Here is a 15779-nt window from a genome sequence, read left to right as displayed (position 1 = left end):
TTTCCCTCCCCTCCTCCAGACCCCTCCCTTCCTAGGCAGCTGCAGCATAACAATGTCAGGGGAAGGGGAGTTTCTGCACTCAGACTTACTCTGTGTATCCTCGGCAGGTGTGACCAACGGCTTTGGAAAACACACTGAAAGCGGGTCTGACTCGGAATGTAGTTTGAGTCTCAGTGGTGGACTGGCATTTGAAGCTTGCAGGTAAGAACACTTGTCCCTGAAGTTTTGTCAGTAACCCTGCCACCTCTCCCCTTATTCTCCATTCAGCCACAGATTGCACCTCCTCCTACTTAAATGAGTTTCTTTCTTCCCCTATCCCTGCTCTTTCCTGAGGCCTCTGGTCTGTAACCCTTGGGAGTTCCTATTAAACAGTGTGACCCTTGACTCAGGTCCGATCTGACTAAGAGGAAGAGTGGTGCTGATGTTCTACAGAGTTTGTGGGGCTGGATTTGGGCTCTATAGGGTAGGGACAGCTGACTCTCCTATTGCCCAGGGAAATTAACATTTGAACCAGTCCCACTGCCCCCCTAATGGTTTCACCCTTTGCCTTTGGGGACTTCACAGAAATAGCCTTTTTAGAGGTGTGATGTGGAAAGAAGAAATGAGCAGGTGAGAAATTTGGAATTGTGGGACCAGCAGTTAGCATAATGGCTATGTCACTGACTCCCATGTAGTCAACTGCAGTTCGAGTCCCAGACCCGGTGGCTAAAACTCACGCCGGGCACGTGTGTGTGTGTGCCTAAGATTCCAAGAGGAGAATGGAGGAGAAGGGATTACGGCGTGGCCATCCCCCTTGGAGGGTGATTTCTCGCTTTCTGTCTCTCTTTCTGGCGAGTGCACATGCCCTGTAGCAAAAACCTCTCCAAAAAAAGAAAAAAAAAAAATTGGAATTGAGTCTTGTTCAAGACAGAGACTCTAGTTCTACTATCCTTGAGCTGATGGGTTTCTTTTTCCATCCTTGCCTTTTACCTAAAGGGAGGATTTTTTGAGACCAGAACTTTAACATTACTCCTAAGTCCAAGTGTTTAGTGAACTCCTGTTCCTTGTTTTGCAAAACATCAGAAAAGAGGAACTCTGGGAATGAGAGCCCCTCAGTTCCACAAAGAAAAATGACTTGTCTTGAAGGTTGATGTCGTGGCCCTACCACACAGCTATTAAATGGATTCTAGGTTCAGAGTAGGGGAAGAGAGGTTCTGAGGCAGCACCAAAAGACTGCATATCTCTGTTTGAAGCACTTACAAGGCAGGGTATGTGTATGCTCTGTTTGATCTTCACTCTGCCCTGGCTACTGGGCTCCTGGTGTGGTTACTGGGACTCTCAACTACCTCTCAGTCCTGGACTGGTTCTTCTGTGGTTCCTTTGAGATTTTCCTCCCCATCAAACATCACAATGCCTTAGCTTTCTCCTCCCTTTTGCAGTTTCCAGAGGTACAGGGGGAGTCGTTACCAGGCATAGGGAAGAGACAGAGATTTCAGAATCCTACAAGATGGTTCTATTGATAGCTTGGTCCCAGGTTGGAGTTCCTCTTTCTCTTTAAAGACACAGTGCTGGGAAGCCCAGTTCTTTGGGTTTGGGGTAGGAGTGGGGTCATCAAACTCTTGTCTTCTAGCCTGCAGCAAAAGGTGGAAAGTGTATTGGTCTCTTCCTCCATGAAGGGCACTCAGCGCAGCTATGAGCCAAAAGAGGTTTGCCAGGCCAGGCTCTGGTTAGCTTGCTGATTCAGGTGTGGTGTTTGCCTTTCTGCAGTGCCCCTGCTTGATGTAGGAACAATGCCCTTGGAAGGCATTTCCTCTGTAACTCAGTGGTTTTCGGTGGAATTTCAGGGTTTAAAATAAGAGATCTAAGGACTCCAACTGCAGGAATATTTTCCTCCCTACGCTGTGGTAGTAAGTACATAAAAGAAGATCTTATTTATTAGACTGAAGTCATATAATCCCCAGAATTAGAAATAGCTTTGAGAGAACTGGTCACTGGTCCATCTTCCAAGCCTCTTTCCCACCTGTCCCTTGGTTTATCTCCCTGATGGCTTTCTGAGCCAGTTAGGACCACACTCTCTTTCCGTATGTCACTCATTCATCTGTCAACAGTTGAATGCCTGCTGCCTGCCAGGCACTATTCTAAGTACTAGTAAGGTATCTGTCCTCATAGAACTTACATTCTAAAAGCAGAGAAAGGTTTGCTAGTTAAACTAGTAAATAAGATTAAGTTGGATTATGTGTGTAGGCCTAGGTAACTTGGAGAGAAAACTGGCCATAACTGAATCAGTTGTGCTTTTTTTTTTTTTTTTTTGAGAGATTTTTGCTATAGGGCACGTGCGCTCGCCAGACAGAGAGAGAGACATAGAGACAGAAAGTGAGAAATCACCTCCCAGGGGGGATGGTCACACCGCAGTCCCTTCTCCTCCATTCTCCTCTCGGGATCTTGGGCACGCACTCACACACGCCCGGCGTGAGATTTAAGCCACCGGGCCCGGGACGCGAACCACAGTCAACTACGTGGGAGTCCAGCGACATAGCCATTATGCTAACTGCTGGTTCCCTGAATCATTTGTGCTTTTTCTGTGGATCAGGAACACAAACCTGGCTTTAGTGTTGCACTCAGTTTTGCTGAGCTTATCTTTCTCACAGCTTAGAGCTCGTCATTCCGTAGTACATTAGTCATTTGTAATACTTCAAGTAAGACATTAAAATTTACTGCCCTTCATGTGACAATAACTACAGTTTGCCATTTATTGAGTGTGTGCGCCATACTGAGAGGTTTATGTGTATTAATTCATTGAATTGTCGTAACTACCCATAGGAACACAAGCCTCAGAGAGGTTAAGTAAATTGCTCAGGGCTATAGAACTAAGGAGGAGCAGAGCTGGATTTTGAACCCAGATAGCCTGGTTCCAGAGTTTAATCTATTAACTACTTTGCTGTGCTCTCTTCAGTTGTATTTGAGGATGTCGCCCTACATTCATGATGTGAATTTTGAAGGGCTTTTCTAATTAAATTAGAAAAATTAAAGTGGGTTCTGGTGCTGCCCCAGACCCTCTCCTCCCTTATATTTATAGAAGGCCTCAGAGTCTCTAAGCCTGTTGGCAGATTTCTGTAGGGTATGTGGGAATTGCATCCTAAATGTGAATTGGGTAGTTTTTATTTTTTTCCAGACAGGTCCTAATTTTGACTAGCAAGATAAAACTCCCAAACTAACTACTAGTTATTAGAAGATTATGATCCCTTGGGTTTTACTTAAGCAAGATTTCCTAGGGTCAGCCCCATAGTACAGTGGTTAAGCCCTGTGCATAGGAAGACCACATGGTTGACCACAGTTCAAAGCCCAGCCCTGGTAGCTTAAAACACATGCTGAGCACATGTGTATGCATACGTGTCCCAAATTCTGTCAGGATAGAAAAATGGAGGAAGAAAGGATTATGGCATGAGCACTGTGGGGTGTGTATGCTTTCTCTCTCTCTCTCTCTGATGAGTGTCTGTGCCCTCTGGCAATTTTTTTTTTTTTTTAATTTTCTTAGTATAAGATCATGGTAAAGTGGGACCAGCAGTTGGCGTAATGACTATGTTGCTGGACTCCCATGTAGTCAACTGCGGTTCGAGTCCCGGACCTGGTGGCTTACACTCAACGCCAGGCACGTGTGCGTGCGTGCCCAAGATCCCGAGAGGAGAATGGAGGAGAAGGGATTGCAGCATGGCCATTCCCCCTGGGGATGATTTCTCACTTTCTATCTCTCTGTCTCTCTTTCTGGCAAGCACACGCGCCCTATAGCAAAAACCTCTCCAAAAAAAAAAGATCATGGTAAAGTCAGCTCTGATATAGAACTCTTCAGTTCATCCTACCCCTGGCTGCTTCATATCCTACCAAGGGTTTCTTAAGCATTTCAACTCTTCTGCAGATTAGGTTGATAAGCCTATTCTGTAAGCATTATTTTAGTTGAAAAAATTATATAGCAGTAATATTTTTAAAAATTTGGATGGATTTCCCTGGCTACGTGGCACAATCTGTAGCATGCTAGACTGCTCTTTGCTTTTCACCAATTCAGATCTCCGGGTCAGCCTGAGAAGTATTCTGAATGTCTGTGCAGACACCTCAGATCCTGAGGAGCTAGGCTGGGGAAAGGGTGAGATGAGACTTTGCCAAGGGTGCTTTCTCTCTCTCCCTCTTGTCTTTTTGTCTTGCTCTCATGTGTGCTTACACACACACTGTCATTAAAAAAAAAGAAGAAAAAGAAGAAGTTTGAGTGGAAAAAACCCAAGGCATGTCGTTCTTGCCCAGAGGCTCTCAGTGGTGGCTGTACATTAGATCACATGGGGGCTATTTAAAAATACTGAAGCCTACGTGGGCCCCAGTTATATATTCTTCTGATATTGCTATTCTTATTTTTGCTTATTACCTTCTAGTCTTTTGCTTAATCTATATTTTACCTCCTTGCAGTAACCATGTTAAAAAAAAAGTCTACTTTTTATTTTAAAAAAAAGCATCTCTATCCAAGAAAACCTCACACACAAACCATTTAGAAGTGAGAAATGGATTTTTTTTTTTCTGATTTAAAAATGTCCTTTCTAATTAAGGAAGTAAGACATATCTATTATAGAAAAGTTGGGAAAGAGGCAAATTTTGGTACCTTAAAAATAAATTGATTTCTAAAGAAGAGGCAATGTGAAGCAAAAGTAAAGATTCTGGGCAGATGTGAGATAGCCATGCTGCTTAGACTGGAAGGATTGACAAGTGACTGGGGTGACCTTTCTGCTAGATGAAGTCCAAGATCCTGGGCAGGGGGATGGACATCTCTTTCCAGGTTCTGTCCATCCACATGGATGAAATGGAACTTTCTGGTCAGAAGTACGCCATGGACTGTGTAAATGTTTTCGGGGAAGATGTGAAACCATTGACCCTGAAAAGGTTTTGCAGCTCCACTCCTATCAGAGATGGGAGGGTGGGAGTGGGCATGTTAGTCATTGAAATTACTCATTTCACCCCTCTCCCTGCTCTGTATGCAGTGGTCTTACACCCCCCAAACGCAGCCGCGGGAAACCAGCCCTGTCTCGAGTACCCTTCCTGGAAGGTGTGAATGGAGACTCTGACTACAATGGCGCAGGTGAGGAGTGGATTTTAGGCACATCTGGAGCAGCCAGGCCATCAGAGGAGCCGGCTCTGCCATCTGCCACACTGCTGGGACTCAGAACCAGGCAGCTGGTCTGGAGCTCCCCAAACTCTCAGGCACTGGCAGGAAGATGGCCTTCTTTTCCAGACCAGCCTGTCTGTCTTTCTTTCTTTCTTTTTTTCTTTTCTCCCTTTCTCCCTCCCTCCCTCTCTCCCTTTCCTTCCTTCCCTTCTCCTTCCCCTTCCCCTTCCCCTTTCCCTCCCTCCCTCCCTCTTTCTTTCTTTCTTTCTCCTTTCTTCCTTTCTTCCTTTCTCCCTCTCTCTCCCTCCCTCCCTCTCTTCCTCCCTCTCTCCCTCTCTTTCCTTCTTTCTTTCTTTCTTTCTGTTCATCTTAACTTCGAATAGGTAATACATGCCCATCAACAAAAATGAAAAAGGTACAAAAGGTATATAACCAAAGCCAGTGCTCCCTTTCCAGAGGTATCCACTGTTAGCAATTTCTTTCGTGTCTTTCCAGAGGCAGTCATGTATATATACAAACCAAAACTTTTGTGTATATTTGAGAGAATGAGTAGAGAAGCCTAATGTATACTTGTGCCTTTAAACTGTTAATTTTCTCCATATATCTTGGAGGTTCTTCCATGCTTCCTGTTGGCTGCCTAGTGTCCCAAGCTGTAGGAGCGCCGCCATTGGCTTAGCCAGCGTCTAAAGATAGACATTCAGATTGTTTTCACCTATTTGTTATAATCAACACTGCAGAGAACAACCTTGTACATAGATCATCTTATATCTTGGAGAATGTATCTTACCGAAGTGTAATTGCTAAACTGAAGGAAGTGTGCATTTGTAATTGTGATGGATATTGCCTGTCTGCACTCTAGAGTTATTAGTGGTAGCCTGTATCACTGAATCTCACATAACCAACCTGAAGTTTTATGGATCTTGTCTTCTTGGACCAAGGAAATAAAGGGCAGGGCAGGGCTTGGGGTATTGCTCTGGTGGAGCAGGTGCAGAGCAGGCTGTTCTCTGAGCTCATCCCTGCCCAGCCCTGCCATGCGGAGGCACGTCACTCTCTGGCTGCCTGTGTTTGGAGTTTCCATCTAATACACAGGCTGCAGGTCTTCTCTTTCCCCCTCAGTCTCTTTCTCGTATGTGTGTTGATGAGTGCATGCCTGTGTGTTTCATTATTTTCTGTGGCTGTCAGCACTCAGAAGGCAGGACTCATGTCTACATGAATTTGCATCTGGCTCAAAACCAGGAGTGAATCGGCATACTTTGTGCTTCTGGTGGTGACATTTTATTCTTATTTTAAAAACCACATTTTAAAATGATGCCAAAGGAAATTGACTTCCCATAGTTCCATTTTAGTAACACGATTTGTCTTCATTTCTCTGTGTTGCCTTCTGTTTATTTTAGGCACATTTTTAACAAAATGCTAATCCAAAACACATGCACTTTTGTAATCTGCTTTTTTTTTTTTTTTCAGTGTTATCTCATACTTTTTTTCATGTTGACATATAGTCCTTATATATCTCATATTATTGGAACAATGTATCTAACAAGCACTGCATTACAGTTTACTTAACAATTCTATTGTTAGACATTTGGGTTGTTTCCAACTTTTGACATTACATATAATGTAGTGAGCTCGATTTTTGTTCAAAATCCTTTAATTTGTTTTTAAAGTTATTTTTCTTAAACTAAATTCCCAGGGAAGGAATTTACTGGAGCAGATGGTTCATACATTTTTTAAAATGGCTCTTGAGATATACTGCCAAATCACATCCCAAAAGGAGTGGACTGGTCTGCAATTTCAGCAGCAGTCTATGACTGCACCAGTTTCGCTCAGCCTACCTCTTCAGTATTGGATTTTATCTTGTTATCGCTGTTGACTCAATGTGTACAAAGCAGTACCTCCCTGTCATTTTAGTACATTTTTAAAATAACATAAATGAGGGTGATGACATTTTCTTAGAAATGTAGTTTCTACTCTAAAATTTGGGCCTTTTTCCTGGGTGAGTGTTGTCACCTCCCCATTCCCAGTTCATAGATGTGGGGAGGGAAAGTGAAGTTCCTCTGTATTCAGAAGCACTAGTGAAGCAGCCATTCACTCCCATGTGCTAGTGCATTGGGTACAAAACACAGCAAGCTAAAGATGCCCGGCGTAAGATTCTGACAAAACAGGCACGTGAAGACCTTGCAGACCTCTTTGGCTCTGCTGAGTACTGTGCATCCTGGTGTCCTGGATGGCCAGGTGTGGCCTTGTCAGAAAATTACTCATTTAGCAAGTGGTTTTACTGGGATGTCCTTCCCAGGCACCTTTTCCATGAAGCTTTTATCATGGGAGCTGACTGCTTGGGCCCAGAGAGTAGTATGTGCCTTTGCCCAAGCTGGGTTATGTCCTTTTCCCAGAAGCCCTGGGAACAAAGCAGTTAAATTTTTCAGGGAAAACCATCTAGAACTAGGGTTCTAGTTCAGAGGTCGGTAAACTGTGGCCTGCTACCTGCCTTTCTCTGGCCCATGAGCTAAGAATGGGTTTTACATTTTTAAATGATTGAAAATCAGATCACTCTCGTAACATAATGATTAGATGAAATTCAAATTTCAGTATTTAAAAATAAAGTTTTATTGGGACACAGCCATACTTATTTAAGATTGTCTATAGCTGCTTTCTTGCTGTAACAGCAGAGTTGAATAGTTGTGACAGAGACCTAAAATATTTACTATTTGGCTATGTACAGAGCAAGTTTGCTGACCCCTGATTTAGTCTGAGAATTATTCGTCAGGAAAGGGTAGGGAAAAGGAAGGGTGGAGGGGATGTTGCTGACTCATTCATGGGTTACCCCAGTCAGATGGAGGCCACAGGCAGGCCTTCTGAGCACCATTCCAAGTCCCCTTCGGGCGCTGTCTCCTCCCCTCCCGTACCCCCAGGCAGAAGCCTCCTGATGCCCTTTGAAGACCGCGGAGACCTGGAGCCCCTGGAGCTGGTGTGGGCCAAGTGCCGAGGCTATCCCTCCTACCCTGCCTTGGTGAGTCTGCCCCAGACGCCACCTTCCTATCTCCCTTGGGCTGTTCTGGCCCTTGCCTTGCCTTGGGGGCTTATCTGATTGGATCAAGCCAGCAGAGTGTGGTGGGAGTCAGAGGGCCTTTAGTTGCAGGAAGTGGGGGGGGGAGGGTTTAACCCCAGCATGGGTGGGTCAAACCAGCTAGGCTCCCAGCTTGGGGCACTTAAAATAGGTTAAAAGTATACAGAGACTAGGTAGGGTTCTTTAGATTTTAATAGCATTTGTTGAGTTGCTTATGCATAAAAGTAATATGTGCTTATTGTAGAGAATTTTAAAAACTATTATTAATGCTTAAATATTAAACATCTGTCATGTCAAGTCCTTGAAATACTGAGGAAGGTATGGTTATTCTGACTTTGAAGGGAAGAAAATGAGGATCTGTTCTACATTGCCATACAGCTAATAAGTAGCAGGATTGGAATTTGAACCCAAGGCTTAAAATGTATGCTGTCAAAGCCCGTATTCTGAGCCACTGAGTTCAAAATCACCTACAGACCCATCTAGTCCGGGATAACTTGGTGTATCTCCACTCAGCCTTTTTTTAAAAAATGCATTAAATACACTTATATATGAGATTAACCTCCCTTTTATTTAACTGCATACCGTAAATATGCACATCTATGCCATTAAACATTCTTCATCAACATCACTTTTAATGACTGTATTGTCTGTGGTTGTATGCATGTACCATTTTTTAACCATTCCCTAGTTGGTCATTTGGAGTGTTTTGAAATTTTCACTATAATAAACAGTCGGCAATAAACATCACTGTAGCTTTACCTTTGTGCACATCCATGACTATTTCTGTCAAAAAAAAATACAATTTAATTTAAAGGTCCTAATTGACTTTCTTTGCAATTCTAGAATCAGGCAACACTTTATTCCATAAAATAGAATAAGTATTCCAAGGAGTTAAGTAGAAGAGGTTATAGGCAGGTGGAAGGGCCGAAGAAAATATAAACAAAGTACAAAATACAGATTGGTCATTTCAAAGTTACTTTTCTTACAAGGCCGGGACTAGGAGATAGGACAGTAGGAAAATAACTAGTAGTTAACATCAGGTTACTTTGTGTAAGGATTAAAACAAAGGGACCTTGATCGCTGGCTGATTGAAACTGGTCTGTTTGGAAAACCATTTCTTCCATGAGAGACACACAGGTACCCCCAACAAGGTCCTCATGCCATGATCCACTCCTAGCATGGTCATGCCGAGCATCTTTAGGGAGCTCTCAGGATGTGAACTCAGGGTCTTACCCATGTAAGTCCAGGTGACATGCTACTTTCTGGCTCAAATTTTTAGTATTTCTTTACAATGAATTCATAGGAGTGCCTTCTGGGGGGCAAAATCTGTACAAAATTCTGATATAGGTTGCTAGAAAATTAGCTCTGGTTTATCCTTCCACCATCAGTGTTAAGATTTCTTTCTTCCATAGTAGTAGTTGCTCCAAATTCCATTTTACCTCCTTGATTATTATTTCTTAGAGCTGTTTCTCCCATTCTAAACCTTTGAGGGCATGTCACGTCATCTGAGGTGATTTTCCAAACAGTACAGATACTGATTCAACTCCACCCAAGAACTACCAAATTAGATTCTATATTAATGAGGCCGGGCCAGCCCCAAGCACGAATTTTTTATTTTTTTTTTTTTGAGAGTTTTTTTTTGCTATAGGGCGCGTGCGCTTGCCAGACAGAGACATAGAGACAGAAAGCGAGAAATCACCCCCCTAGGGAGGATGGTCATGCCGCAATCCCTTCTCCATTCTCCTCTCGGGATCTTGGGCACGTACGTACACGCGCCCGGCATGAGTTTTAAGCCACTGGGTCCGGGATGCGAACCGTGGTCGACTATGTGGGAGTCCAGCGACACAGCCATTATGCTAACTGCTGGTTCCCCAGGCATGAATATTTTTTAAAAGCTTCCTGAATGATCCCTAGCCAGAGTTGGGAACCACCCTGATAGCCTCTTACATGCACACAGAACTCTTTCATATCTATGTCTACCAGCAGCCTCTTAAGATAAAGAGGACAGGAACTCTGATCCTATTTGAACAGATAAGAAGAGTACCATAGCTCAGAGAAGTTACACAGTTCACTGGAGCCATATTGGACCCATGTAGCCTGTCCACTCCCTCCTTGGCAGTGGCAGGAGTGGAAAATCCACACTCTAATCCAGTAGCTGAAGAGGTTGAGCTGCCTTCTCAGCAGTGAGACTATGGAACTGCCTTCCATCACAGTTTTTAAAGAAGTGGATAAGGGCTATGCAAGATTTTTTTTTTTTTTTGTCATTTTTAAGCCTCACAATGCCAAAAAGCAAGTCTAAAACTCGTTTTTATTATACACTCTCCAGCATTTTCCCCGTGTATATCAATATGTATCCGAATCCATAACATATATGTAATTTTTAAACTTTTTTGTCTCTAATAAATCTTTTTTCCTTCTTTTTGTAAAAATAATGTACCACAATACAGAATTTTTGGAAAATTAGAGGGGGAAAAAAATCCCCTACAAACCTCACCACTCTAACGTACTGACTCTGAGCATTTTGTATTGTTTCTATTTTTTGTTCATGTATAATATTAGATCATCGGGAAAGTCATGACTTATTTTTCTCCACAAAAATGTGTGATGACTTTCCTGATGACCCAATAGTTGTAATAATCGTGTGTGTACATATTTATTATATAATGTGTTAAATTTTTTCACAAGCTTTATTCCCATGTTTTGTCCATCTGGCCTGGACATCCTTACATCTGCATAGTATTCATTGAGTGAATGGACCATTATTTATTGTTTGGGGACATGCAATCTCCTCAGGTAACAGACTTACCCACCTTGCTTTTGCCCTCAGGGGAAATTTTTTACAGTCCTCTCTCTGCAAGTCCCCTACCTTCCAAGGCAGGAACCAACATGCCTTAGGCAAGAGGAAAGATATTGGTGTGAATGAAGTGGGGCTTGGTATGAGATTTTCTTTCGGGGCCCTTAGCTTCAGTCCCAAGAGGCTGGGAGACAGTTTTGACCAGCTCACACACATGCCAGGCAGAGCAGGGGTGGTTTTTCCTCTGAGTAGACTCTTAGCCAAAACACCTGCTTTCAGCTGCTTGTCTTGAGAGAGATGTAGAGAAGCTGGCAGACACCCAAGGCTACATAATAAGAACAGTTTATTATGAAAAGAGGCCCAGTGGGACAGGATATAGGAATTCAGATTGCTTCATCTCTGGAGAAAGCCACTTCCTAAGGAAGTTTCCAAGTCTCTCTGGCCTTTGCACACAGAGGTTGTGAGCCAGCAGCTCTGGAAGCAGGAGCTGTGCAGGGGGCAGCAGACAGCAGAGGCCCAGGCCTAGACCACACATTTGGTTTTAGTCCAGGCCATGATTTCAATGAGCTACATCGTCCTCCTGTGCTTCGTGTCTTCCTCTGTCAACAGACTTCCAGCATCAGTAAAAGATGGCATTGGAATGACGGGGGTAATCAGGAGCTTTGCAAACCGTGAAAGTGCTCTGTAGACCTGGACTATGCTCTGTTGATGCCACCGAGCATTTTGCTGAGCATCTGCCCTGATCTAGGCAGGCAGGGGCCAGGTGCTGGAGACAGCCAGAGGGAGGCAGGCCTAGCCCTGGTACTGCTTGTGGATTTATTCCTCCAGGGGCCATTTCCCCCCTCCATCCTCTAGCTGCATTCTGAGCCTCCTCTCTGATCTTACCTTAGAGGTGTCATAAACATGTGGTCCACACACCAGGAAGGATTGTAATCAGGCAGGAAGGTGGTGGGTAAACAGGGCCTCACAGTTGGAACCAGAGGGATGGCCCTCCTGCTGATGCAGAGCCTTCTTCATAGCCACGGTGCTAGGGAAGGCTCCTGAGCACTTGAGGTGAGCTGTAAAGGTTCTCAAGGGGACTTGACGGGGAAAAAAATGGCCTTCACTCGTCTTCCCTGAGTGACATTGGGAGGAAGAGGTTTGTTGTTGAACTGGCCTGGACATCAAAGACATCCTATCCAGCTCAGTCCTGATGCCCCCCACATGGGCTTCCTACCACTTCTGCTTCAGCTCCAGCACCTGATGGTTCTTCGGGCAAGTTCTATCTTCAGAAGGACTGGCTGGGCAGGGCCAGAGGATTAGGGCGATGAACAGGGGAAATGGAGTGAAGATTTCTGTTTGGAGGTGCTGGGGGCTTGTGGGAGGGATCAGCCCCTCCATCACTTGGTTGTGGGCAGGGCTGAGCCCCTGCATGGCTTTGGTGTGGGGTATTTTAACTGTTAGTCCTGCAGCAGAGGACCTTGCTCACCCCATCCCCTCCACTGAGCACCCATCTCCCTTTCTGCCTCCAGATCATCGATCCCAAGATGCCCCGGGAGGGCCTCCTTCACAATGGTGTCCCCATCCCTGTCCCCCCGCTGGACGTGCTGAAACTGGGAGAGCAGAAACAGGCAGAGGCTGGAGAGAAGCTCTTCCTTGTCCTCTTCTTTGACAACAAGCGCACCTGGTAAGTGGGTGCTGCTGCCAGGGGCTGCTAAGCCAGTTATGCTGTGTTCATTAGGTCACAGGGTGTCCATAACCTTAGCCACCCCGGGCTCCACCCAGATGAAGAGGGCGTTCTCCCACAAGTGGCCTGCATTCTCCACCTTGGCAGTAACCTAGTGTCACTAATAACACTAATAACAATTGATGGTGTTAATAGTAATTGAGGGGTGTCACAGATCAGATTCCCTGAGAAGCACTCCAGGTGAGGGAGATTTGCATCAGGGGGCTTATTGGAGAGAGCTGTGGAGAGAGCTGTGGGGGTGGAGGATGCCCCATGGGGCAGGAGAAGTGGTTGAACTGTAGTGCAGTTGGAATGGTTAGACCTCATTTTGTCCTCGGGAGCTCTGGAGCTGGTGGCTTGCTAGAAGCAATGGAGGCTATGCCTTTGTGCCCCTACACCAACTAGTCATCGAACACCACCTGCCTTTGGGGAGAGGTGTGGCCTTAGGCCAGGCAGCTCCCTTGGTGCAAGGTGATTCCTGGAGAGGGATTCAGTTGAAGGCATGTCAGCTGCCAGCATTCCTTTCCTGTGGGAAAGTCTCAGTCTTCATGGGCGTTCTGGCAGTGCAGTGTCCACTGCAAGGCACTCACTTGCTCCTGGTTTATGGACACCTGAGGTTTCTATTAGACCAGCAGGAGAGTGCTATCACCTCTGCTTCTACAAATGAGGAGGTAGAACCAGCTAATAAAATTCATGCTAATAATAGCTGCCATTTATTGAGTGCTTACTCCAGGTACTTAATGCAAATTGCCTTACATACATGATCTCATTTAATCCTTGTTTAAATCTCCATTAATCCCCTCACAATCCATTTTGTGGATGGAAAGCTGACTCAGAAAGCCAAAACCCCTTAGCCAGAACTGGTAAAAAATGAAGATCTGGTTCTAAAGGTCGTGCTCTTAGCTATATGTTAGATTCACCTGGGAAACACATGGGCTGGCCCAGGAGAGATCCATTCAATTCCTGGCATCAGGTCCACTTCTGTATTGTAGCTCCCTAATTCTCCAAGTCAGGGCAAGGCCCAGAACGCTCCAGGGTGGTTCAGTGGGTCCCAAAGGGTGACAAATGAATCCCTCACAGTTCCTGGGCCCTAACAACTCCCCACACATAATGAGAACCCAGGCAAAGACCTGGGAGCAAAACAGGTCCCATGCCACCCCCACTCTGCCTTCACACCCTGCTTGCTGTCCTAACCTGCCAGGTCTTGGTCACCTCCTTCTGCCTTGCTGGTCCTGAGCAAATGAGACCTCTTAACTATGCTTCTTGCACTTCAGGCAGTGGCTTCCGAGGGACAAAGTACTACCCTTGGGTGTGGAAGACACCGTGGACAAGCTCAAGATGCTGGAAGGCCGCAAGACTAGCATCCGCAAGTCAGTGCAAGTGGCCTACGACCGTGCCATGATCCACCTGAGCCGAGTCCGGGGACCCCACTCCTTTGTCACTTCCAGCTACCTGTAAAGGCAAGGTCGGGCCCGCATCGCCTGCTCTGCCTCCGTCCCATGGGGCACAGAGAATCTTCTCTGCCCCAGCTAGATGAATGGCTGGCAGCTTCCTCCTCTCATGGCAGGCCAGGGACTGGGCTATGTTCCCATCAAGGGCAAGACCCCAGTTTTGACCAATCTTGTGGCTCCTCTTGTGGGCCTGCTGTGTGCCAAAACCCCCACCCAAGGTCCCTCAGGGGATAGTCCACTAAAGAAACATTTAGAAGTAGAAACAGCTGTGGGACTGGGCCCGGCAGAGGAGATGGACCTGGCCCAGAAGGCAAGAGGTCCTAGCTCCTTTTTGAGGGTCTGCCTAGCCCCCTCCATCCCACCCCCAGCTAACTACACCTCAGGTGGGTGGAGCTCCTGACACAGATCCCAGAGACGCTCCAGCTATGCCAGGGCTGTGGGGAGTCAGCGAGCTTGCTTTCTCCCTCTGCCCACTTCCATCCCACCTCCCTGTCCCATCTTTTACACCCAGGCCCAGTTTCTGCCTTTTTTCCATGATCCTTTCCTTACTTCTCTTGTGCCAAACTGACAGAAACCATCATGGTCTTTTTCTTTAATGTCTCATTCCTCTTGAGGCCAGCTGCTATGTTAGGTGGGTGTCTCTGCCAGGCTCCTCATGGCCCAGGCAGAGACCACCACTTGGAAACCTCTCCACCAGCACTCCCCCTACACACACCTCCACAGACCTTCACTTCTGCTGTCTAGACAGCAGAGGCCCAGTTGTGCAAATGGGTCCCTGGATTGAGGCTGGACCCCTCCTGCCCTCTCCCTGTGTTGCAGCGAAGCGAGCTGAGGCTAGGGGGGTCGGCTCCTGTCAGGCTAAACTGGTATGTAAGTGCCCATCTGTCTGCCTGTATGTTGAGGGGAGCTATGTTCTTCAGCTGGGCCTGCCCCTTCCTACTCCTGCCCTCTCCCTGTGGGCTCTTTCCTGCAACTGCAGCCTTAAGCCTCACTCTACCCCACAGTGGCCGGTATGACACCTGATGTCCAGCATCTTCCTGGCCCACGTGCTGCCCTGCCAGCCTCTGCTGCTCGCCCCCAACCCCAGGGAATGCAACACTTTCAAACCCTCTGTCTCTTTCCCCCTTTGATTCCTTTCCCACCTTCACCTTCTCAAAAATGGAAGGGAAGAAAAAAAACTGTGAATGGGGAATGCTGACTTAAACCAACACAACTTTCAGAGGCTTCAGTGTCTCTTCTCTGGACATTTCTTTTCACCTCCTAAGCACCAAAGTTGCAGGGCCAGGTTGCAGGCCACTGATCGCCATGTTGATTTTAACCTGATGTTCTTTTTAATTGTTTTAAATTTTTCATAGGGGAGTTTTGGACAAAACAAAGTCACTGGGGAGATCACTGCCATTTTTACACACTCGACTTTTTAAAAATACAACCAACAAACCACCACAACTTCTTACACATTTGGGACATGAGCCAGAGTTTAAAAGGGAACCAACAAAACTCTCTAACATAAAGGATGGGGTTTTGGATTTTGTACAATAATAAAAACACAGTACAGCATATGGCTAGGGAAGGACGCAGTGTATATAATTGTAAAATACTGTTCTAAATTATTCAGGCTTATAGTTTCCATTATTGGAGTCCTC

General features: G+C 45.7%; 1 protein-coding gene across 2 annotated transcripts in view; it reads left to right on the top strand.

Annotated features, from left to right (window-relative positions):
• Nucleotides 1–15707, top strand: part of BRPF3 (bromodomain and PHD finger containing 3) — a 35507-nt gene extending 19800 nt beyond the window's left edge. Inside the window, exons 8-12 of one of the 2 annotated variants that reach the window (XM_014587873.2) lie at nucleotides 108–201; nucleotides 4998–5095; nucleotides 8032–8129; nucleotides 12492–12646; nucleotides 13960–15707. In XM_014587873.2, coding sequence (XP_014443359.1) covers nucleotides 108–201; nucleotides 4998–5095; nucleotides 8032–8129; nucleotides 12492–12646; nucleotides 13960–14143 — 629 coding nt within the window. In that variant the 3' untranslated portion in view covers nucleotides 14144–15707. The remainder of the gene's footprint in view (nucleotides 1–107; nucleotides 202–4997; nucleotides 5096–8031; nucleotides 8130–12491; nucleotides 12647–13959) is intronic. The other variant, XM_014587874.2, reaches the window with a different exon arrangement.
• The last annotated feature ends 72 nt before the right edge of the window (nucleotides 15708–15779 follow it).

The sequence above is a fragment of the Tupaia chinensis genome, unplaced genomic scaffold (genome assembly GCF_000334495.1).
Source record: "Tupaia chinensis unplaced genomic scaffold, TupChi_1.0 Scaffold000238_1, whole genome shotgun sequence".
Classification (NCBI taxonomy): domain Eukaryota; kingdom Metazoa; phylum Chordata; class Mammalia; order Scandentia; family Tupaiidae; genus Tupaia; species Tupaia belangeri.
Note: the sequence above shows the minus strand (reverse complement) of the source record. Positions and strands in the feature narration are given on the sequence as shown.